This window comes from Frankliniella occidentalis, unplaced genomic scaffold, assembly GCF_000697945.3.
Source record: "Frankliniella occidentalis isolate FOCC.00 unplaced genomic scaffold, Focc_3.1 Scaffold92, whole genome shotgun sequence".
Classification (NCBI taxonomy): domain Eukaryota; kingdom Metazoa; phylum Arthropoda; class Insecta; order Thysanoptera; family Thripidae; genus Frankliniella; species Frankliniella occidentalis.
The window spans coordinates 552,850-574,926 of record NW_026267221.1 but is presented as its reverse complement, the minus strand read 5'-3'; the positions used below and the strand labels follow the sequence as shown (position 1 = coordinate 574,926).

Genomic DNA, 22,077 nt, shown 5'->3' with positions numbered 1-22,077 from the left:
GCGGCGCGGGGCGGTGCCGGGGGCGCGTGTTTGGCCCGGGAGCGCACACCGCGCGCGCCTCGTTTTGCAAACATCCCCGGGGCCCCCGCGCGAGGAGCGGGCGGAGCGGGCCGTGGCGGCGGCGCCAACGGCTACGGCCAGGCGGACATTGAACTTGACGGCCCAGCGGGTGGGCCCCTAGAGGCCGACGCGAGACCCTCCCCGACGGCGCCGTCGGCAGTCTCGTCGGGGTCGCCAGCCGCCCTCCGTCGGCGTCAACCTTGTCCGCCTCCGCCACCAAGGCGTCCGCGGCGTCGTGCAGCCGTAGCCGTGGCGAAAAGCCACCCGATCGCTGCAACTCCCCCGTCCTACTATTTCCGTGCCCCATACAATCATTGAAAAGAAGGGTACGGCAACCTCGCCGCCCTATCATCAAGACCCTTGTCTTGGCGCAGCCTGTCCTTGGCCGAGGTCGCGTTCGACAGCTTATGTACCTACACCTCGGCCCGCGACCTCGAAGGCGGCCGAAGGCGGGCGCGATCCGCGTTTAGGGCCCCGCGGGGGGGTCTCCAGCCAGCGGGGCTGAAGCAGCCAGGCTGGCCGGGGCCGGGCTGGCCGGGCGGGGGAAGTACAAATCGCTGCTGATGGACCGCGAGGCCGGTGGCTCCGCCACTGGCTCTGCCCGGCCCGCAACCTCGCCCCGCATACCTCCGCCACTGCTGCTCCGCCCCTCCCCGCCACTGGCCCTGCCTGGGGCCACACGAGTACGGCACGCCCAAGGTCGCCCTCAGTTCATCCTGTTTCTCCAGGGTGAGGTTGCAAAGCCCAGGCAAGTGTATCCACGACGTAACGGGCGTATACAGTCCAGCAAGAACGCTCGGCGGGGCGCGGGGCACAGTCCTAGGTGCAGGGTGGGGCGGGGCGCAGGGCGGGGCGCAGGGCGGGGCGCAGGGCGGGGTGCTTTAGTAAAAGACTTTATTTGGAACGCGGACGCCTGCCTCTCCTTGTCCACAACAGTTCAATCGGAGCACCGCATGCGCGCAACGGTGGCAGGGGCAATGGCTCGTCAAACCGATGCTGTGGAGGTGACAGCGGTCCGGCGCCGAGGGTGGGGCGGGGCTGGGCGGAGGCAACAACTGTCCTTCCCTCCCGAGCACTCCCGCCCTGTCCACCACCCCGAGTGCGCCGAACAAACTCGCGGGGTGTGTCGCTCCCTGTCCGGGCCGGGCAGGGTGCCGGGCAGGGTGCCAGCCTCGCACTTGGCCTCTCGGCCCGGCTTTGGGCCACACGCTTGGCCACAGACGCAAAAGAAAAAGAAATAGAAAATAAAACGTTAAAGCTACACGCCAACTAAGCTCAGCGGGACGAGACGCTCCCTCGCACCTTTCGGCGTCATTGCCGAAGTGCTGCCCTACATACACAGGCAGGGGCCCCGCGGCGCGGCAGGGCTCAGTGCGGGGCCGAGGGGCCGCCAGCCCAGCTATTTCGGCCTGTTTCCGCATCCATCCGGAGATGTGCCAGACGGACGTGGCCCGTGATAATTTTCCGAGCGGGTCGGGCCGAGCAGATAGGCTGGCGAGGGGATAGGGCCATGGGCCGACCGTGTCATGCCACACCACGCCGAGCCGCTACGCGCTGGCCCGCCCCGGGTCGTGAGTGGCCCACAACTGAACTCGCGACAACAGAGCGGTGCGCGTAGGGAAACTACCAGCACTACGGCCGTGCCGAGAATCAAAGCAAAACACAAATGTCCGGCAATTCGACAGCCTTACCTCCTACGCTCCTACCCACTCTTTGCCTTAGTCATTGGCTAACAAGAAACAAAGGGACATCATAGAAATTCAATACAATAAAAGCACAGATAGAACAATTTTGAGAACGATTAATGAAAGCTGTGCAACGTGGTGTCCTTGCCCTTGACTGAGTGTAGCGGCCACTCAGATAAGAGTACTTAATGAATCATCAATGAAATTGAAACAAGGGGAAATATTTCCAAGCATCAATCAATGGAGAAGTTTATCATGGTCTGCAAACATCCACAACATTCAAGGCCACATGAATGTGGAAAAGAGGATAAATAAAATATAGATGGTAACAAAACAAGGAGCCGAGACGATTATGACTGAAACGTACAAGGACACCCAAACTGCAAATTTGGTTGGAAAAATATGTTTTGAGAATTGTGCTCAAAACAAAACACCAATGACTTTAGCTAGATGTAATGTCACTCATCGTATGGTTCACTTTTACTACCTGACCGTCACATTTCTTGTTGAGATATGTAGCCTTTCATGTTGTGCAATCCAGGTGATGGTCTTCTTTCAAGGTAATCCATTACTCTTCAAGCACTTTGTAGTATATCCTCGGTATCCAATTAAATGGCATGATCACCATCGAATCACTTTATCACTTCACTTTCACAAATAAATTCCACTTGAATATATATTCAAATTCCATTTTGCGGTGCACACTTTCACTTTATCACTGAAGCACCAAAAACAGCACACATTCACTTCACAGATGATCAATGATGTATCCAAGGTTATGCTTTCTTGATGGTATTTTCACACAAACCAGATGGAGGGGTTGTGTAAAGAGGTACCACAATTGTTGAATCACTCATTATTTCTTGCATCTTAGCTATTTTGAAATATTTCACATAAATCACAATGTAACTCACAGTCTTAGTAGCATCTACCTTATGACAAAACTGAACCTCAACAAGGTTAATTTAAAACTTGGCTACCCAATAATTTGTACGGCTCCCTAATTTAAAATAGAACAAATGGGTTGCAGCTGAATGTGTGCACAATAGTTTTCAACATTTTTCTGCATAATTTTCAAGTTTAAATTCAGTTTATGCTTTAACATACACATTATTCATCCCAGTTGTGTATCAGTTCATTAAACCATGTGATTAGACAATAACTTATCTTCAAATAAGTGAAAATTTACTAGATACATCAAACCAAAACGGAAATACATAAAGTACGATGTTGTACGAGCAGTTAACCTAGTTATTGCATGACAGAGACGTCATTTGAGAAGTAGTACATTCTCAAGTCCTACAGCTTCATAAAAACTTAATTTAAAACATTCAACAATGAACATCAGAAAGACAGCAAGAACTGGGAATGAAATTGTAAAAAATGTGTTATAAATTGACTTTGAAAATTTCAAAAGAACAAGCTAGGTCACATTGGGTAGCCAAATGAGGACATAATAATTCCTTGAAATTTTTTACACTAATTGTACAAAACAGCAGCAGTTATTCTAATCTGATTTCATTAAAATTCAAACAGAAAATATAACATTTCTGGGAAAAATATAAGTTGTATCTAAAAAGAAATCGTTTTCAGCATGACAAGGCTGTAGTAATCCAGATAATGATCACAACACTACAAAATAATGAATCAGAAATGCAACCACGAACAAATCAAAAGATAGTTCGCTCCTGTACTATTGGAACTTAATATCAAAATAATTTGAAAACTTAAAAAATGAACCTCAAACTACAAGAAACATTCGAGACATGACGGGACAACTTGACGTTTCACCGTTTTAGGAGTTGCTGCGTTTTGAAAACGCGATTTTCCGAGCACACAGGAATAATGCGAACTCAGTCGAAGCAAAATCAGGAGATTCAAATGAAATTTCCAAAAAGATCAATCATACGAACGCAATTTCTGTTCGGCCTGTTGACGTGGCGAGCTATATTATTGGTAAAATCTCCGACACCTTCAACTTTATCGGGGTTTTTGAAGCATTGACATGATGAATTCAGATTAGTTTACAATAGAAAATACCTTACAACTGAGCTTTACGCTCTACAATGACTTGATAAATGTAAAATATGGCGACATTAAAATAAACGTTGGACCACCACTCCTCAACAATCATTGTTTACAGGCTCAAAGTTTAATCTCTCAATGTACTTACCGCATTTTTAAGATGCTCTTCTATTGCTCTAAGTGCTGAGTCTGTGAGTTTTACAAAAATTAAAGATTTATCCTGAAAATTGGGTTCTTGCGATGACAACCCATACTTTACACCTGCCACCAGCGCAGCCATTTCTGTCTAACTTGACGCTTGGACTCCGAGAACAGCTGACGTCTGGTTATACTATCAGATCAGCTACTTTTAAAAACTTGTTCACTACTACATTGATTCACTGAACAGAGTTGGTTTTAAAGTTCTTGTTTTTTTTAGTTTCAATTCTACTAGCAAAACACGAGCAGTGAGTCTAAAGTATTTAATTTTCTTAAATGTTAACGTCTTACTTCTGACTACTACTTTGGTTCAGCGGGAACTTCAAATTTCAAATGTGAGATGGTTTTTAACAGATAATCCCTATTTCCCGCACAGAAGCCATACATTTACGACAAAAAAGTTGACAGCGATACAAAAATATGATATCTCCACACGAGAGTACGTTTCTAGGCAGTTATCTCTGTTTTTTTTAAATTTGCCGATGAATTGTAGAAGAAAACAAGGAGGAAGAAAAGCACTCGAGAGAATTAGCAAATCACCTGTGTATAGAAGGCGTTAACGGAAATGACACAGAAATATTTACAATGGAAGGGCCCAAAGCTGAAACGGTATTGTTGTCAATTGATTAAGTTATTTAAGATTTGTGAGAAAAGAGTGATCTTGCACTATAGTCACTCTTTGAACTACATATGACCAGTCTCACTCAATTGTGCCTGTGCAGTATCCTTGTCTATTCTCTCTCAGGCAGTCGTGTTCTCTCATGAATGCAGACCGGCTGCATCAGCTTTATTATTCATTCATCCTTTTCTCTTATGAGAGTTCGATAAACGACTCGTATCTGGCCTTCTTATCTTTAGACGGCAGTTCTGTAGTAGTACCTAAATATAACACGGACTAACCTGTTGTAAGGTGTTGTGAACCGTACCTAACCCATTCCTTAACCTATATCTGTTTTGTTTATAGTATCAGTTTTTTATCACTTCCTTTCATTAATTAAGTGTTTCAAGTGACGCACTAGTATCCATCTCAATTTTTTCATTTCTTGGACGTTTTATGACATACTTTATATCTTCCCAGAGGCAAACAATATTTGCTATGACATTGTAGACAACCAATGTTTATTTAAGAAAATAAAAGTTTAATAGTTGTTGCTTGTATTTGTTTTTTCAGGTCATAAAACTCAAAGAAAAGGGCAATGCCTGTGTGCGAGAAGGAAAATATGAGGAGGCAATTTTCCACTATTCACATGCCCTTAAGTTAGATCCAATGAATTATTCAATTTACAGTAACCGATCACTTGCTTTTCTGAGAATGGAACAGCATTATTTTTCCATGACAGATGCATTACAGACCATAAAAATTGCTCCAGAATGGGCCAAGGTAAATGCTACAATACAATTTCATCTTGTTCATGGATCCACCTATGTAATCGAATCTCATAGTGAAATATATTCTACACTCGTCAACAGGGCTACTTTCGTAAAGGTGAGGTGGAATTTGCAACATTCCACTTTTCAGATGCTCTTTCCTCATATGGAAAGGCACTAGCAAGGCAGCGAGATGATCCTAACATTCGCCATGCCCTTACTAAAACAACTCAAGGCTGGTTGAGGGATCGTAGAGGTATGTAAAGTGCTGTTACCTGACCTTTTTATTCACTTCTGAACATGTGCAGTGCGGCGCGCCCCACACTGTGGGTGCCAACAACACAGTATTGCCTTCCCTGCCGCACTCAGCACGTTAAAGATTTTCTCACTAACCATTGTCTTTGATGTTGCAGCTGATGAGCAAATCCCCTGGCTTGGAGCTGGAGTTGGTATTATAATTGGGGTTGTCATTGTCATATCTGACCAAACAATTGCTCCTAAACCAACATTAACAGTAAGTGCCGAAAAACTTGAAGGAATGCTCCACAGTTTTCTATAATCAACTGGTTATCTATTTTTTCCAGCATCCAATTGTTATGGCACTTTTGACCATATCTATAGCACTTGTTGGTTTTGCCATTGCCAAAGGTATCAGGTACTATATCAAATGTCAAAGAAAATCCTTACTTGAGCCTCCCATTGATTTATTACCAGGCAAGTATCTATGAAATCATCACAATTTATGGCTCTTTAACAGCATAGTGTCTCATCTAGCCTTTGTTCAATATCAATTTAGAAGAGACTAAACCAGGGCAGGCTGAAGCTGATGAAGAAGAAGGAGGTGGTGCACCAAAGGACAGAACACCACGATATACAAAGGCTCAAGCAAGGCAAAGATTTAAAAAAGGTAAAAGTTAAACCAGAAAACCTCACTGAAGTTGTTACCTCTATTCAAAGAATTTGTAAATGCCCTGGATTTTATTTTGTGTAATAAAGCAGAGTGCTTAGCTGCAGCACCCAGTATAAGTAGAAAATGTGTGGCAGAACCTTGAAAGAACTCTACCATTCTCTTAAATGAAAACTTCAAATTGCACCATTCATGTGTAGCAATTATGAGTAAAACAAGTTGATTTCAGATGGGTTTTGCTTTGCTGCACTGATTTGTTTTACCCTCTTTAGATTTTACAGAATATTATTGTCTCCTCAAACTTCATACCTCTTAACATCTATTTCCTTGATAGGTATATTGGTGATAGCTTTTATTTTCAAGGTGTTGGATAGCTCTACATGTTCCATGGCTGGCTATAGTGACTTTGAAAAAACACAATGTTTCAATTACCTAATCAAATAGTTTTCTGGTGTTTGTGTACTTAGCGCCAAATTTTTTCTGGTTTCTAAACTCTGTGGGGATAGAAAAACTGACGCCTTACACATATGTGATTTAGTAAGTGTGTGTTGTTATTTTAAATAACATTATTTTGAGGTTTAGAAATATACATGAACGTTCAACTCTTGCACCATGAATGTTGCTACTGCTCACAATGTATTGAAAAAGGTGAAAATATCTGTGATCGAAAGAAACTGCATTATTGTCTGCTACTGCAGTACTTGTGTAGCTGTGTAGTAGAATTCAAATCATTTGTAGCACATTTTGCTTTCCTCATCATCTCCTAATTTTCTACTCCTTTTTTAATACCTCCTTCCTAGTAGGTTTCTTTCAAAATGTTATATTTGTTTGAAGGCCTATCTTGGGCTATTGATAGATCATAATTTGATTAATTAATAGTTCAAATGAAGCGTAACTTTTGTAGGTTTTGAAAGTTTAAGGGTACCAATGAGGGTATATGATGTAATTTTATGCAATAAGTAAGCAATAATTTTGTTACATGATGTTCATACAACTGACATAATTTTCTATGGTTAATGAGGTTTTATTTCCTCAGCTTCAAAAATGATTACTAAGCATTTCTTCTAAAAGCCGTCCAATGCCGGATACAAATATTTTTTTGTTTGTTTTGTTTTGTTTTTTTTTCCTTTTCTTTTTATTTTTTGGAGGAGGGCAGATGAAGCAGAAAGTTTATATGCCAATTAGATTCTCTTTGAGGACTTATACCACCATTAATGGTGTTCAAAATATTTTTGTGATTTTGTCAGGTGTGCAAAAAGGGATCAAGTATCCTCCTGTTGTTATTATTAAGGTAATACACTTTTTGAGATGGTGTTTCTAAATAATTAGACTGGGCAAGGGGCTTAGGACCCCTGTAATGTTCATTAGCCCTGTGACTATCCACAATGTATGGGGTAGTCAGTACAACTTTTCAGCAAATGTCAAAATGTAATATAATATGATTAAGTATCTTGCCTCCAAGATATCTGCTCTATTAACTTCTGTACCATTTTAGTGGTAGTGTTTTTTAATCAGCCTCTAAGACAAGATCATGTTGAAATTTGCAAATTTGCAATTTCCATCTAACAAAGCATGAAGAAATAACACCATAGTCTACAAGCTTTGTTTCTTAATTTCTGAATTGTTCATATAGTACCCTTTCCCTTTGAATCCCTATATTTTCTTAGTGCAACTGTTCAAAGATGTACTTTAATTTTTGTAATTTCTAGTCATTGTTGTCTTTAATACACTCATATTTTTATTTTTGTGTAGCACCGGTTTCTGTCAATCACTGCTATTGCCCATTGCATGTTGATATGTTTTTGAACTTTGCTGCGCATTTTGTACTTCTTATGCTGTATTTCATAGTGTAAAATCTAAAATTGTCATTTATGTGGCATATCTTCTTCCACCACTTTCTCCATTTCAGTGTAGTAGATAAAAAGGATTTTTATTTTATTTTTTTCACTTTTCTTTTTTGAAAAATTTCTTATGTTTTGTATTCATAGTGGGTTTGTTTAAGTTCAGTAGTCAGCGGACCTAAGCATGACATTTCTTTCATAAAATTAATCCATATGAGTCAAATTTGGCTTTCTCAAGGAAACTCACAGCTTGTATTTGTTTAAGTATGGTTTGTGGTGGGCTTCCACTCAAATCTTACAATATTCACCTATGTTGTCTAGACTTTAAGTTTACGTATGATTGATTGTTAAACTATTTTTGGTTTTTCGTTTAGATTCTGAACATATGAGAACTTAACCCTCATCAATGTAGAACAGAGATTGTTTTCATGCAATAATTGCGGGACATATAATGGATGTACTGTGTAGGGATCAAATAATTCTTATAATTTATGTTTGTCTCTTATTTTTATTGAATTGAAAATAAAGACTGTTTTCCCAATTTCTTTCATTCCTTTTCGTTGTGCTGCTGCGTCCTGCTGCCCTCTTATTTTTATTGAATTGAAAATAAAGACTGTTTTCCCAATTTCTTTCATTCCTTTTCGTTGACGACCCTCAGCTGATAGCGAGCCACGAGAATGGAACTTCATCAACCATCCACCTTGTGAAAGGGCGGCTTTCTGAAGTAGCAACTCTTGAGATCAACTTATGTTCTGTCCTGATCTATCAATTGAATTTTCCGCTCCGTCCCTCAACATCTGCGGCAGGTATACCAACCGGCAGTTAAAACCCAAATCGCAACTCATACTCAGGAATCATGCCACAGTTTTTTTTCTCAACCATTGGAATGCAATCAAAGATACAATTTCATTTTATTTCTTTTAGGTTTTATGTAGTTTGACATTTCATTTCGATACCAAGAAATAAAATGTAACTTTTGACACCGTCAAGTTTCCAATCCTGACTTCACCATGGTTAAGAAAAATATTCTCGTCTGCTATCGTTATTTCTGCTAATACGTGTAGCTTTTTATCAGTTTTAATGGCTCTTTTGTCAATCGACAAAAGGAACTTGCATTAATTTGGGACCTAGCTGTAAACAGAACTGGTATGGCTTTGACTTAAATGTTTAGAGAGATTCCAAATCTCCAGTTTACATCATTGATCTCTGTTGACTTGTAGGTTAAGTTTTAAGTTAGATGTTTTCATGCTCTTCTATTTCCGAATTAATCAGTATGAAATATTTGTTTCTCAATATCTATAGCAGAGAGTTTTTAGTCAGCAAGGAACTCATTGTTGCCTTTATCTTTTCAAGTAATGTTTTGTTTCCATGTCAACCCATTTGAATTCAATAGTGATGGGAATTTCCATTACAATTTTTAAGTTTTTGTCATCTGATTTGATAATTTCCTTCCTGCTTTCTCACACTGTTTTAAATAAAGTAAAATTGTAAAGTTGTACTAATAGTAAGTCTCAAAATATCGGTTGTGACGTGAAACAGTGGTGTTGTTAAACTTGCAAGTCAGTGCCCATAGGTCAGATTTTTATGAAAGGATCTGCTATTTTGATGAGTGATACATATCTCTTAAATTGTTTTACAGGCTAACACATTGCGCAAGGCACTAGGATGGTGCAAACCAATCCTACAAACATCTGGTACTGGAAGTGACTGTTTGACTAATTCTGCACTGTCAGTAAGTCACAGACTTTCTTCTATCATGGATTCAATCCCTGGCTCTCCAGGAGGATCTTCAAGATTAGAAGCAAAGCTTCTCAATGAAGCAAGTGTTATGGTACCCAATCTTACAGAGGATCGCCATAAGGGACAAGCTGGTAGAATTGGTGTCATAGGTGGTTCTATGGAATATTCTGGGGCTCCATATTTTGCTGCTATTAGTGCATTGCGAGTTGGTTGTGATTTGTCTCATGTATTTTGTTGCAAAGAGGCAGGGCCTGTTATAAAATCTTACAGTCCTGAGTTAATTGTACATCCTGTTTTAGACTTGGATAATGCAATTTCCTACATAAAGCCTGTCTTGTCTCGTCTTCATGTGCTTGTCATAGGACCAGGCTTGGGGAGAGATCCTAAAGTGCTTCATACTGTAGCTTGCATTATAGACCATTGTCGACATAATACTGTAGACCAGAAGAAACCCTTAGTTATAGATGCAGATGGCCTTCACTTAATAACAGAGCAACCAGAGCTTGTGGTAGATTATCCCGGGGGACTTGTACTCACACCCAATGCTGTGGAGTTTACCCGCCTTGCTAGTTCCATCCTCAGAGAGTCTTGGTCTCCAGCTCCTGAATCAAAGGCTGACAACCTAATGGCTCTTGCTAGTTGTTTGGGACCTAGGACGGTAATAGTTCTTAAAGGCTCACAGGATCTTGTAGCAAGTCCCCACCATATTCTTCCTGCAACGGGAGCTGGTTCTGGAAGAAGGTGTGGTGGTCAAGGTGACCTTCTTTCTGGAAGTCTTGGTACATTTCTCTGTTGGGCCCTTGTTGCTGGGAGGGATGTGGAATGTAAGATTTTTCCTGAAATAACATCCCAGAGAATGGTTGTTGCATCTTATGGTGCATGTCGCCTCACTAAGGAATGCAATAGAAGAGCGTTCAGTATCCATGGAAGAAGCATGCTTGTTACTGACATGATTGATCAAATTCACAACTCATTTGAAGCACTGTTTGGTCAATGACCCGAGCTTGCCTGCTGTTCTGGCAGCAGCTTTTTCTACAGGAGATGTTCTATGCTCTAATAAATTCTCCCTTGATGTAGGTTTAAACTTGCCACCTGTTCTTGTTCAATTTACAATCTTCCTCCTTCCACTTAATTATTAATTCGCTGAGCATTTCTTATTCAAATGTTTTAGGAGTCCAGTATCTTATTTCAACATCATTGATAATAAGGTAATTGGACTGAATGCATCCTGATGCTTTTTTTTTTAATCTCTCCACAATTTTTGCCAATTTAAAACAAGAGAAGCAAAATACAACTCAATATGTAACTATAGATGAATTTTGAATTTGCTGATTCATTGACTAGGCCATATTTTTACATTTGAATCTGAGGACAGACCATAGACATAACTTTGTAAATAAAGTCACCAATTTTAACTTCAAAGTAAAGTACATATATTCATGAGCAATATTTTTCAAACTTAGAGTTATGTTTGTTTAGAATTTTGTGGTAAGAATAAGTTTGGCTTATTGCCATACAATGGAACTAAAAACCTATTATGGTGGTTTCATAGCTCAACCTTATTTATTAAGCTGCTAAACTGCATTTATAAAACTCATCATCCATTATTTTTCAAGAAAAAACCTTCCAATACCTTTCTTCTTTTCTTTTGCTAAGTTTTATCACAAGCTCCCTGATTTGGTTCGCTAGTTTTTCCTGTCGGTTTGTAAGAAACAGGACTGTTCTAGATGAAAAATATTCCAGGTACTAGTTTTAGATCAATACTCTGAACCTTTTTAGCTAGATACTTACTGACTTGAGGTACCTACCACATTGTAACTATTAAATCTTTGTGGTTGTTCCGTTTCTTTAAAAAAAATAATACAGTAGCTATTTCAGATATGAGCCAGTTTACATTTTTGACTCAAATTTTTTATTGTGTTTGGGGAGCTAGCAAAATTTGTAGATTAGTCATTGGTTTGTGATGAAAATTGTAGTTTTGGGCACTCAAGGGGGTACTTTTAGTTACCTATATGCTTCCAACATTCTAGTCTTTAAGTAAAGCAATGTATTCCTTGTCATGATCATGATGAATTAATGCTAGGCGTACAAATTGCACTGCCAACAAAATTGTAAAATTTAAGGAGACTACACTTTCTAGTTGTGGTCATCTACAGGGTTTATAAGGAGCAGGTGTATGTGAGTCCTGACTTCCCTCCTTGTGAAGGTCTCTATAAAAAAAAAATAATTTAAAAACCCTTTTTTTGAGAATAGAGCAATAAAAGGCATTCTGGTATACAAGCTTCAAGTAAATTTTCAAACTAACAAAATTGTACAACATATTTAAATGTTGATAATCACTACAATTTCTGATTTGCGTATGTCCATTACTCATCCCTCATCAATGGCACCATATTAGTACCCATTACCTTTCAACACCCTACCTGCATGTTCCAAAATTTCAATTATAATCAGGCGTTTGTAATTAAGTACTGATTGTAGTAGCTGCAAATATAAACCATGTATCAAAATCACTCTTATGTGCTGGTAAGCTTTCGTTTTATTAATAGGTGATCTTCCTCTCTCAAGGTACCCTGTATGTAACATAATGTACTGTAAAGTACAAGTCAAATTAGCCTTTAGCTGGTTTGTTGGTTAGTAATGAACTTGTCTCCCAGTTTGTCCCCTCCCCCCTTGCGGTGTTTCTGCCTTCAACTGAAAATCGCCTTAACAAAGTTTTGTTTCAGGCAATCCCTTTACCTATCATTAACGGTATGGTGCTATTTTTGAGCTGGATGTTAAGCTCAAATAAGTCTGGAATCATTGTGCAGATGACTTTTACATTCAATTGTAGTTTATACGTGATTTTTGAAAATTATCATGAAAGAGACATTTATATTAATTTTCCTTTGTAGAAGATGAATAAATTAACAATTTCGGTTGTAATGCCAGAATACTGACAGAAACATCTCCCTTCCTCCGACTGATTATGAAAATTTACAATCAGTTTTTGCCACCTTTTACATTCTTATTGAGTTTAGTGAAGGTTTAATGACATGTATCAAGATTTCTCATGTTTATTATTGTTGTCCCTTCATATCTCTAATGTATGTATGTTTTGTAGTTTGATCTAATGAGACTTTGTTACGCTGTGCATTTCCTTAGTTTAATCGTGAGAAATGAAATAATTTTATTTTTTGTGCTAGTTTAGGCAAATGCACAAAACCTTTTCAAAATTGTGTTCTAGTGTTTAGTTTTCTTTGACTTTTGTACTGGAATCTCTGGTCGTCATATGTACTTTGTTGCTCAGACACTTCTATAGCTATTCTTTTGCTGTTTTGAAAGGCAGTTGGTGTGTTATTAGTGTGTTCTAAATCAGATGTAAATGTTTGGTAGTGATGGTCACATGGCAATTGGTTTCTTAGTGTTTCACATTTTTGTTTATTTAGAATTACATTTATGGGGCACACGGAAAATTATCCAACCCCTTCCTTTCCATTCTGATAATTTTGTTTCAAAAAATTTTCTTTGTTGAAATTTAGATGCTAAGGGAACATTTGTAGAAAATTGTAGTGTTTCCTTTTCGGAACAATTCAGATGTAGCTCAGCCTGAACTAGTCTGGTTGAGATTAAGCTGCAGTCAGATATCTAGTTCTCTTTTTATTAAACTGTCTAATATCTCTTATTGACATGTCAAACTAGAAATTCACTTTAAACTTTGAAAATGTTATTTCCTCAATGCACTATGAGTGCATATTTTATGTGACACACTATCACATATATATGTGACTGAGAGCAAGTTCAAACAATTCACCCTTTTAGTCAGCAATTTTTATAATGTACATTTACAGTAAGTATTTTTAATGGAAGTTAAGCTTCTATATGCTTATGTGAGAGCAGTTTAACTCAGCCCAATATTTTTGAGACTGTTGTGATGCATGCATGTGATTCATAATTACTTTACTTTTTGCTAATTTCAAGTGTCTTTTATAATCACATGGCAAAGTGGTGTAGGTTACTTTCTATACACAGAACTTTGGATGTAGGGATTTACAGTCAAAATCTCTTTTTGCAGCATGGAAATCTATTGCAGAAAAAAGCTTTTTATCACTTTGCTTACAAATAGCACTGTTTGAAAAGTAGCATAGTTTTTTTTTATTTTATATTTTAAAGTACACTCGTAAGACAGTAGCTACCAGCTTATCTCGTATAAATGAGGAAAAGTTGAAGTTAGTGTTGTTCGTTCTTGCTAAAATCATTTTGAGCAAATGATGTTCAAAGCAATAAAATCTACACTTGCCTGCTAGACAAAAGCATCTTTTTAAGATATCATTTGGTCTGCTGGTCATGTTGTCCAGTGAGATGCTGGTTTCACTGCTCAAGAATGACTTACACCAAAGAAATTTGCTGTTTTGCATTTATTTTGAAAGTGTAAAATTTGGTGTCAGATGGTTGAAGCAATTTTACACTGTTGCCACTTTATTTTACTTTGAGCCCCTATTTTGACTTTTTTGTTGGTTCCTTCTTGCATAAAAATGCTAGGAGCACTTCAGAGGAAATTAGAGAATGCTACTGCTTATCTATGACTGGTTAAAGATGTTGTTTCTTGTATTGCATTGTTTAATGTTATTGTTATTGTTCTATTTCTATTAAGATTTTTTCAGAGAATTTATAGGGGATTGTGAGAATAATGGTGAAGTACAAGAAATTTCTCATATGACAAAAAAACTAAATAATTGTATGAAAAGGGACAAAAAAAAAATCTTTTCCTCTGACTTTGCATACTGTTGTAGAGGGTAAGATGGTGAGTGAATGGTGTCAAATGACCCTGACCTATTCTTGTACTTTTAGTCATGTCAATTCATTTTACTAGCTTAGGCTTTACACTCACAAAATAAAATACATATAAAAATTTGTTGTAAAACTGTGTTTAATGGAGATGTTTGCCCTGCCCTTATACAACTTCACACCAACTGATACAAAAAATTAAGTTGAAGATGGCCCTGCTGCATGTTGCTTCTTATGTTTTAAGATCTCTACAGGGGTAAAATAATAAGTACGCTTACAATCAGAACATTCAAAAGCTTTTGAGTTTGGCTTCCGGGGAGTCAATGGTTCCTGGGAGACAACATCATCACCTGAAATTGAAGATAGAGACCTTTATGCTACAAATGTACAAGACTTGACAAAATCAAACCAATGAAAATCAGATTATTAAAAGGACCTTTGATATCAGTCTTTCTACAAGTTTGTCGATGCTGCAGTCTTTGAACTGGTGAAACATTGAAGGTCTCTTCGCAATGGTCACAACGCCAGGGGCACTCATCTTCTAATGCTTTTGAATCGAAAGATGTTTCCAACAAGCTAGACAATGAAAATAAAAAGATAGATATTCTTTCTAAAACAACAGTTTGCTGTTTAAAGATAGAATGAATAATGATGCAAAAAACATTGAAAAGCTCTGGCCAAAATGCTACACAATTTTACGAGCCAAATAGCAAATATTTTATAGTAATTGATTGACTAAGTCACTAACCAATTGTATGTGATACGAGCTGTCACTTGCATTCCTCCTATGGATGCATTTGGGTGTGCTTCAAAGTCCTCTTGGAAAGGATTAGGATTGATTGTTTCTTCATTGTAACCCATGCCCACATACATTACTTTCAAATCTGCTGCCAGTAATCTCTTGATTGAATAAACCACCTCAGAGCGCATGAAAAGAATAATCTCTTCAGTTAACTCCCTCTCCAAAATATAAGTCTCTTTATCTAAGAAAAACAAGTAAAGCAACTAACAATTAGATTGTTATCCTGACCTGAGACCATGTGAAAACCCACAACATTGTAAACAGTGGAATTACCTTCAAGTCTCATTTGCAACAACTTTTCCCAAAGATACTGAATATGGGCTACTTTGATAAGTAAAGTTTCTGCAGCCAATGGAAGAGGAAAATCAAGCTGAAGCCATGAGTCACAGACAAGCCTGAAATGGAACAAGTATTATAGTGTTACAGCCTGTAGGTAGTATCCTGATAGATAGTAACAAATTTTTAAATTAATACACACTTGCCTTGAGAGATTAAAATTTGTATGTATGTCTTGGGAGAATAAGAGAAGTGTTTGTGCAGCAGGCATACGCATTGTATTCATTAGGTAAGGTTTGGTTGTTTCAAGAAGGGTCCTATAAACAAACAAAAAAAGGGGGGGGTACAAAAATAAATAAGTACTGCAAACTAACTGCTGATCCATATTTTTTCTATAGTTGACTTACATGTAAGAAATTAACTGGTGTTTTGCTGAGAAGGGTTGTTTGCTTCTTTTACCCTCTATTGTTACAATTTCTGAATCTTCTAACTGCAAGGTTTTTGGATTATTCCCAAACACACTCATGGGATGAAGTGCAACATAAGGTTTCTTCTGTGTGTGAAAAAGTTGTTCACTAGTTGTCTGAAATGTAAATCATTGTAGTTTCATAGCTAGCTAACAAGATTATTCTAAATATGTCAATCAAAAATACCTTACCTTACAGTAGTTAAATTCATCAGCAATAGCAAGCTGAGGGTAGAGTCCACTACAAAGAATCACTTTCAACATCATTAAATCTTTATAGCTACAAGCTGACGATCCTGTGAGAAGACTCTACAAAACCATAAAGCTTAATATCAATTCATTCACTCTTTCCTAGAATTTAGGAATTTAAATAACTCTTGGCATGAACATACTTGTACTTGGTTAGAATCATTCCTCATTCGGAATTCTACATCCTTAATATCAACCCCTTGTTTTTCTTCATCTTCTCCACACACTTCAAATGGATCCACTTTGAGTAAAGTCCGCTTACGTGGAGCTGCATTTTGGTATTCTCTCTTCATAGAGCGCAATAATTTGAGCTCACCATGTCTCATAGCTCTTTCACTACTAGTCATCTTTTCATTAGGTTGTTCTAAGTCCTTGAGTAGCCCACAATCCTGAGCAAAACAATTAAAATAAATTATGTTATAGGTTTCAATTGATGGATGCTTAAAATATTTAAAGACTCTACCTGAAGCAAATCTTTGAACTGAGTGCGAAGTTTTGTCATTTCATAGAATCTTTGCTCCTCTAATCCACGTCTTTTACACCAAATCCTAGTTCCTGACCTATCACTACCTCTGCTATGGTTTTTTTCCTCTAACCATTCCCTTAATGCATTCAGGAGGGTTATAGGATCTCCATGATCTGATTCAAGAGATTTTCTGGCATTCTAGTAAAACAAAGAAATGTTGACCAATGCAAGAAAAAGAAAAATATTTCATCATAACAAACAGAACTACTTAGATGTGTTGTACCTCACACTCAGGATCACGGAATGCTCGGTTGGTGAATGGAGTTTGAACAGACAAGGCAGCAGCAAGAGAAAGCACAGGTTGTGCCTGATGGAAAAGTGACCCCATGATTAACATTTTGCCAAGGGGAATGTCAACAGGTAGACGAGCCAGCATTTTCCCCATGCTTGTCAACTTTTCACATGAAGTAAGGGCACCCTGTAATTATGAGTAGTACTTTTATCTTCACAAATACAATTGACATATTTTAATAGAAAACAATATTCTAACCTGTTGCTTTAAAGACAAGATTGCATTTTCTATGCGCTCCATAGGTGGAGGTTCAATGAATGGAAATTTACGGGCATCAGGGAGACCCATAGAAACCATTTGTAGTAAAAGAGAATCAAGAGGAACTCTTTGTAGCTCTGGAGTTGAGTACTTTTCAAGTGCTTGGTATTCCTCCTCTGAATAAAGTCGAAAGCACACACCAGGACCAGTGCGACCAGCTCTACCTTTTCTTTGCTCAGCACTTGCCTTGCTGATCCAGAACTCTTTCAGCCTTTGCATCTTGTTCACTGGATCATAGCTCATTTCTTTGACTTTTCCTGAATCTACTACAAAGCGTATACCGTCTATTGTAATGGATGTCTCAGCTATGTTTGTTGACACCACACATTTCCGTGTACCCTCTGGGGCATAGTCAAAAACCTGATTTAAAATGCAAATATTTCCCAAATTAAACAAGGAAACCTATTACAGTTTTCCAGGAAAATAAAATAGGTGTAACTGTCTGAGATTTAATTGAAGTTATGTACCTTGTCTTGTTCTGCTAACGATAATGTACTGTGCAGGGCTAGTACGATCCATGTCTTCTTCTTCATGTTGTACTCTTTAGCAGCATCAACAACTGCCTGTATTTCTGACATTCCACTTAAGAAGACAAGAAGATCTCCTCTTTCATCATCTAAATTGTTTAAAAAAAAAATACACGCCCATGTGAAGACAAATTACTAAATGAAGTGTGTAATCTTCCACAAGGAGCAGATCATAATGGATCAGCTTTCAATTTTACTCACTGGGGTACTTTGAGTCTATAAGCTGCAAGATGCGCAAATATGGCATAGCATTGAAACGTTCAGATTTGGTTGCTCTATCCTCAACAGATAAGGGGAAGTATTGAAGTTTGATGGGATGCAATCTGCCAGGGACCTAAGAAGAAAGTTGTGTTTTTCATTTAAAGGTCAACAACAACTAAAATATTGGAAATACAAGATTATCTCCAAACACATACTTGTATGACACGAGCTACATCTCCAAAATAGTCGCTAAACAATTTAATATTAATGGTGGCAGACATTAACACCAATTTTAGATCTTTCCGCTGATGAAGCAAACATTTCAATACACCAAGAAGAAAATCACCATGTAGATGTCTTTCGTGGACTTCATCAAGGACTAACACATCATAAGTAGACAATGAATCATCACTAGACATCTAGTCAAAAAAAAAAAAAAAATGGTTGTTTCAACAATTAATAGATACATGATCAAAATTAGTTGTATTTGTTAAACAAAAAAAAGTTATACCTGTCTCAAAAGTAAACCTTCTGTAATAAAAACAATTCGGGTGTGTTGGTCTCTTCGACGCTCAAACCGAATCTGATATCCCACTTCTGATCCATATTCATTTAAAGTTTCATATGCAACTCTTTTAGAAAGAGCAATACAAGCAATTCTACGAGGCTGAGTACATGCTAGTTTGACAAGAAGAAAGTAAAATATAGTGAATATTAAACCAATTTTAGAAAAAGTAGAAACTTATCTTATTCTTACCAATTTTATTGAATCCAGCTTTTAACAAATATTGTGGAACTTGTGTAGACTTTCCACAACCTGTATCACCTGCTATGATTACAACTGATTCATTTTTCACAGCCTCAATAATTTCATCTCTGGAAACAGGAAACTCAACTACACACACTGGTCGTCCCATAATAATGAATAATAAAAAGCATACAAATTACAAACCTGTGCTGAGCCACAGGTAAATTGGCTTGTGACTCGCGTAACTTTTGGAGCTTCAGAAAGTTTTCTTTCTGTTTGAATCCCAAATACAATTGAACAATTTTTCTAAATTCAGAAATGTGGGTAGGTGAAAGCTGGTTGTCATCTAGATCTGGATCATAAGGAGGCAAACGAGCACACAAATCCCGGTTTTTAATTGATAATTCAATATTAACTAGATCATGTTTATTGAAGACCATTGGTAAACCAAGTTCATTCAATTGATCTGTCCCTGAAAGAGATATGAATTGGATGTTATAAAAATTGACAAAAGAGTTTCCCAAAAGATTAAATGCCAAACAACTCAGCCAACTACCTCTGTCTTTTGATGACTGATTTGATTCAGATTTCTTTTTCTGAACAGCTTCATACTTTTTGACAAATTTCCATAGGTCTTCTACATCCTGAACTAAAGAGGGTTCATAAAAAAACACTCTGTTTAGTTCTCGACGATAGTCACAGAATGAAAAATCTGCAGGGGTGTCAAGTTTTTCTCTTTTATCAGGTGATGTGTCGGAATAATCTGGACCGTGCACACTTTGCCTCTGAGTCTTTTTGAGACGTTCATCTCTGTTGTAAAAGTGACTCCTTTCTTCATGTTTCTTACACGCTGATGATGATGAACCATACCTCTCATAACTAGGATATATTTTGTCCCTTTTAGTTTTGTGAGAACTTGATGATGAACCACCATCGTAATATTTTTTTCTTTTCCTGTCATTGTCAGAGTATCTTGAAAATGACGATCCATACTCTGGAGAATTAGACCGCTGTTTTGATTCATCAAGGCGACGATATTTCCGGTCACCCTCCATACTATTAGAGTATGAAAGTTGATAAATACTGAAGTTTCACTTGCCTATGCTCTATGTGGGCTGTAAGTCAATTACATTAAAACCCTCCATAATAATAACATAACCTGTATGGTATACAAAACTTTTGGCAGCCAGACAAATGTTCTGGGATAACTAGAATAATAGTTTCTGAATCGATGTCAGTTTATTAGAACGATTTCGATACACCAACCCCTTTCCCATAATTATTTTTATGACACTGAACAAACATTCATTTGCCGGAATTAGAAATGTAAGTAAGCCTTTCTTCTGCTTGGCGATAAATCTCAAACCAAAACAGAAATGGAACATTCTCATCGAGCCGAAAGAGACGAAGTACGAGGCAGGATGGTAGGTCCACGCGAGCGCCGCGAGCGCTGCTGCTGTTTCCGCTTTGACTGGGGGCTTCTTGGGTGGGATCCGATCCAAGTGAGAGAACGAGCACGAGCGGCTGCAGTGAACGAACGGGAGCCATTAGCTCTTATGGCGTGTTCATCGGTTTCACTGCGTTCCCGCGTTCATGTTCTCCAAAGTACCTACCGTATTCGCACAATAATACTTCAGGGCAAATGAAACGTCCTGTATTTTCATATGGACGAATCTCGCTCCCTCGTCGGAACCGGCCGCCGGCTCGACGCAGCTGCTTGGCGGGTTGGCCTAACCGGTGGGTTGCAGGCGTTATGGTTAGGGTTTGTCATCCCAAACGAAACCTTCGGTCAAAATCTGGGCTTGAAGGTAATGATAAGAACAGTTAAGCTTTAAATCATGTGGGATAAGTTTTCTCGAACGATGTATTTTGGCAAGTCAGTAATTTGTGTGTTTTTACATATACTTCCCGGATTTGGGCAACTAATTTTGTGTCAAAATTTTCATACTATAGCTCATTTTGATCAGCATCAAAACCTGATTCAGGAATACCTTTACTTCACTGTCCAAAAGATGTGTGTCGTTGATTCTAAAATTCTGGATAAAACCTAAGGAGAACAGGTAGGTCCCTTTAAAGTCATTTTTATGTCAATGACGTCTCTAATGACATCTCTCAAGCCAAAATAGTGACTAAATGGTGACTAAATGACGTCATTTTGATGTACCCGTGACTACCCTCTTCTCGAGAACTGGAAAAGCAAAAACACAAATTTTTGAGGTATTTTAACCAGATTTTTCCCAAACTTATGCAAGTGGTTTATGGTGTTTTCGGGTCATACTGAATGAAATTTGATCCTAAAAATCGGAATGTCAGGCTACTTTGCGCTGGGTCGGTTCGACGTGGAATCCACTTGGAATTCCCCGGTATGACTGGGACTCCTCGCGAAAAGTTGCGTCGTGAAGTTGATAAACTGAATCTCCCTCGCTTGCCTTGACCAGCTTTTTTCCAGGACTTTCGCTTACCTGACACGAACTTCAATGCTCTCTCATGGATATCTCAATCATGTGCTGCTTAAATGTGGATTGCACAATACCGTTGCATCAATCTCATCTGTGAGCTTAAAAGTAAAGACACAATTTTGAACTTGTTTTCGCTTATACTCTTCCTCTATCTGAATGAAAGCGTTTTAGTCGTTCTAGTCCCATAGACTCCGCGCTTTAATTTGTTTATACAAGCAGGCCACTCACGCGACGCGTGAATGCGGTCCAGCATTAGCACAAAATGTACGCATTCCAGATTGGCTCTTGACTTTTCACCATTTCTTTCATTTCATTTCCAGTTTAATAAAAATAAAATAATGAGGGGGGGGGGGGGGTTGTATTCATAAGTTGGTAGCCGGCAGACATTCCCTGTAACCAACGACACCTAGCGACAACAGCAGTTTTCCTCGTATCTGCCGATACCCCACGCTAGTCAGTCATCGTGGAACTCTCATTTGTACCATCAGTCAATAAATAAGTTATATAAAACCAATCTACCTGCTCTGACAATACGACCCTACTACGGGGGGGGGGGGGCAGGAGCTGGGTTTCAGAGCAAACCCGGGTGCCCATAGGCTAAACCAGGTGTATGGAAGCAATTAAATCACTACTGGGATTGGGGTGTGTAACGCAAGTCTTCCACTGCGTACCAGGTGTGACT

The 22,077-nt window shown here is 38.7% G+C and overlaps 4 protein-coding genes across 5 annotated transcripts in view; 2 read left to right on the top strand and 2 right to left on the bottom strand.

Annotated features, from left to right (window-relative positions):
• The window catches only part of LOC113215422 (RNA polymerase II elongation factor Ell), a 48,433-nt gene extending 44,287 nt beyond the window's left edge, over nucleotides 1-4,146 (bottom strand). The window contains exon 1 of the mRNA XM_026435054.2: nucleotides 3,919-4,146. Coding sequence (XP_026290839.1) covers nucleotides 3,919-4,050 — 132 coding nt within the window. The 5' untranslated portion in view covers nucleotides 4,051-4,146. The remainder of the gene's footprint in view (nucleotides 1-3,918) is intronic.
• A 296-nt stretch (nucleotides 4,147-4,442) lies between these two features.
• LOC113215417 (uncharacterized) lies at nucleotides 4,443-8,625 on the top strand. Its single transcript, XM_026435046.2, has 6 exons — nucleotides 4,443-4,577; nucleotides 5,140-5,349; nucleotides 5,439-5,592; nucleotides 5,750-5,850; nucleotides 5,921-6,050; nucleotides 6,133-8,625. Exons 1-6 carry the CDS (start codon nucleotides 4,554-4,556, stop codon nucleotides 6,252-6,254), a joined length of 741 nt encoding a protein of 246 aa, XP_026290831.1. The 5' UTR covers nucleotides 4,443-4,553; the 3' UTR covers nucleotides 6,255-8,625.
• Nucleotides 8,626-9,068: 443 nt separating this feature from the next.
• Nucleotides 9,069-14,727, top strand: LOC113215393 (ATP-dependent (S)-NAD(P)H-hydrate dehydratase). 2 transcript variants are annotated; one of them, XM_026435014.2, is made up of 2 exons: nucleotides 9,069-9,230; nucleotides 9,724-14,727. In XM_026435014.2, the coding sequence occupies exon 2, from the start codon at nucleotides 9,841-9,843 to the stop codon at nucleotides 10,819-10,821; it is 981 nt and encodes a 326-aa protein (XP_026290799.1). In that variant the 5' UTR covers nucleotides 9,069-9,230; nucleotides 9,724-9,840; the 3' UTR covers nucleotides 10,822-14,727. The 2 variants fall into 2 exon arrangements, with proteins under 2 accessions (XP_026290799.1, XP_026290800.1); XM_026435015.2 differs by lacking the exon at nucleotides 9,069-9,230 and adding an exon at nucleotides 9,283-9,643.
• LOC113215392 (probable ATP-dependent RNA helicase DHX34) lies at nucleotides 14,716-20,400 on the bottom strand. The gene is made up of 18 exons (XM_026435013.2): nucleotides 19,493-20,400; nucleotides 19,141-19,408; nucleotides 18,946-19,064; nucleotides 18,700-18,866; nucleotides 18,404-18,607; nucleotides 18,189-18,321; nucleotides 17,928-18,076; nucleotides 17,401-17,820; nucleotides 17,134-17,328; nucleotides 16,848-17,048; nucleotides 16,528-16,773; nucleotides 16,328-16,444; nucleotides 16,077-16,252; nucleotides 15,876-15,986; nucleotides 15,667-15,788; nucleotides 15,340-15,574; nucleotides 15,028-15,167; nucleotides 14,716-14,941 (listed from the first exon to the last, which is right to left on the bottom strand). The coding sequence occupies exons 1-18, from the start codon at nucleotides 19,989-19,991 to the stop codon at nucleotides 14,790-14,792; spliced, it is 3,654 nt and encodes a 1,217-aa protein (XP_026290798.1). The 5' UTR covers nucleotides 19,992-20,400; the 3' UTR covers nucleotides 14,716-14,789.
• Between the last annotated feature and the right edge of the window lie 1,677 nt (nucleotides 20,401-22,077).

Bases quoted from the DNA above. Each gene is read 5' to 3' on its own strand.
- LOC113215417 (XM_026435046.2), top strand. From the start codon at position 4,554: ATGGAAGGGCCCAAAGCTGAAACG. The intron at 4,578-5,139 runs GTATTGTTGTCA...TTGTTTTTTCAG, and splicing joins AAGGGCCCAAAGCTGAAACG to GTCATAAAACTCAAAGAAAA. The intron at 5,593-5,749 runs GTATGTAAAGTG...TTGATGTTGCAG, and splicing joins CTGGTTGAGGGATCGTAGAG to CTGATGAGCAAATCCCCTGG.
- LOC113215392 (XM_026435013.2), bottom strand. From the start codon at position 19,991: ATGGAGGGTGACCGGAAATATCGTCGCCTTGATGAATCAAAACAGCGG. The intron at 17,329-17,400 runs GTTAGAATATTG...TCATAATTACAG, and splicing joins TCTTGTCTTTAAAGCAACAG to GGTGCCCTTACTTCATGTGA. The intron at 16,774-16,847 runs GTAGAGTCTTTA...TGTTTTGCTCAG, and splicing joins AGTTCAAAGATTTGCTTCAG to GATTGTGGGCTACTCAAGGA.
- LOC113215393 (XM_026435014.2), top strand. From the start codon at position 9,841: ATGGATTCAATCCCTGGCTCTCCAGGAGGATCTTCAAGATTAGAAGCA.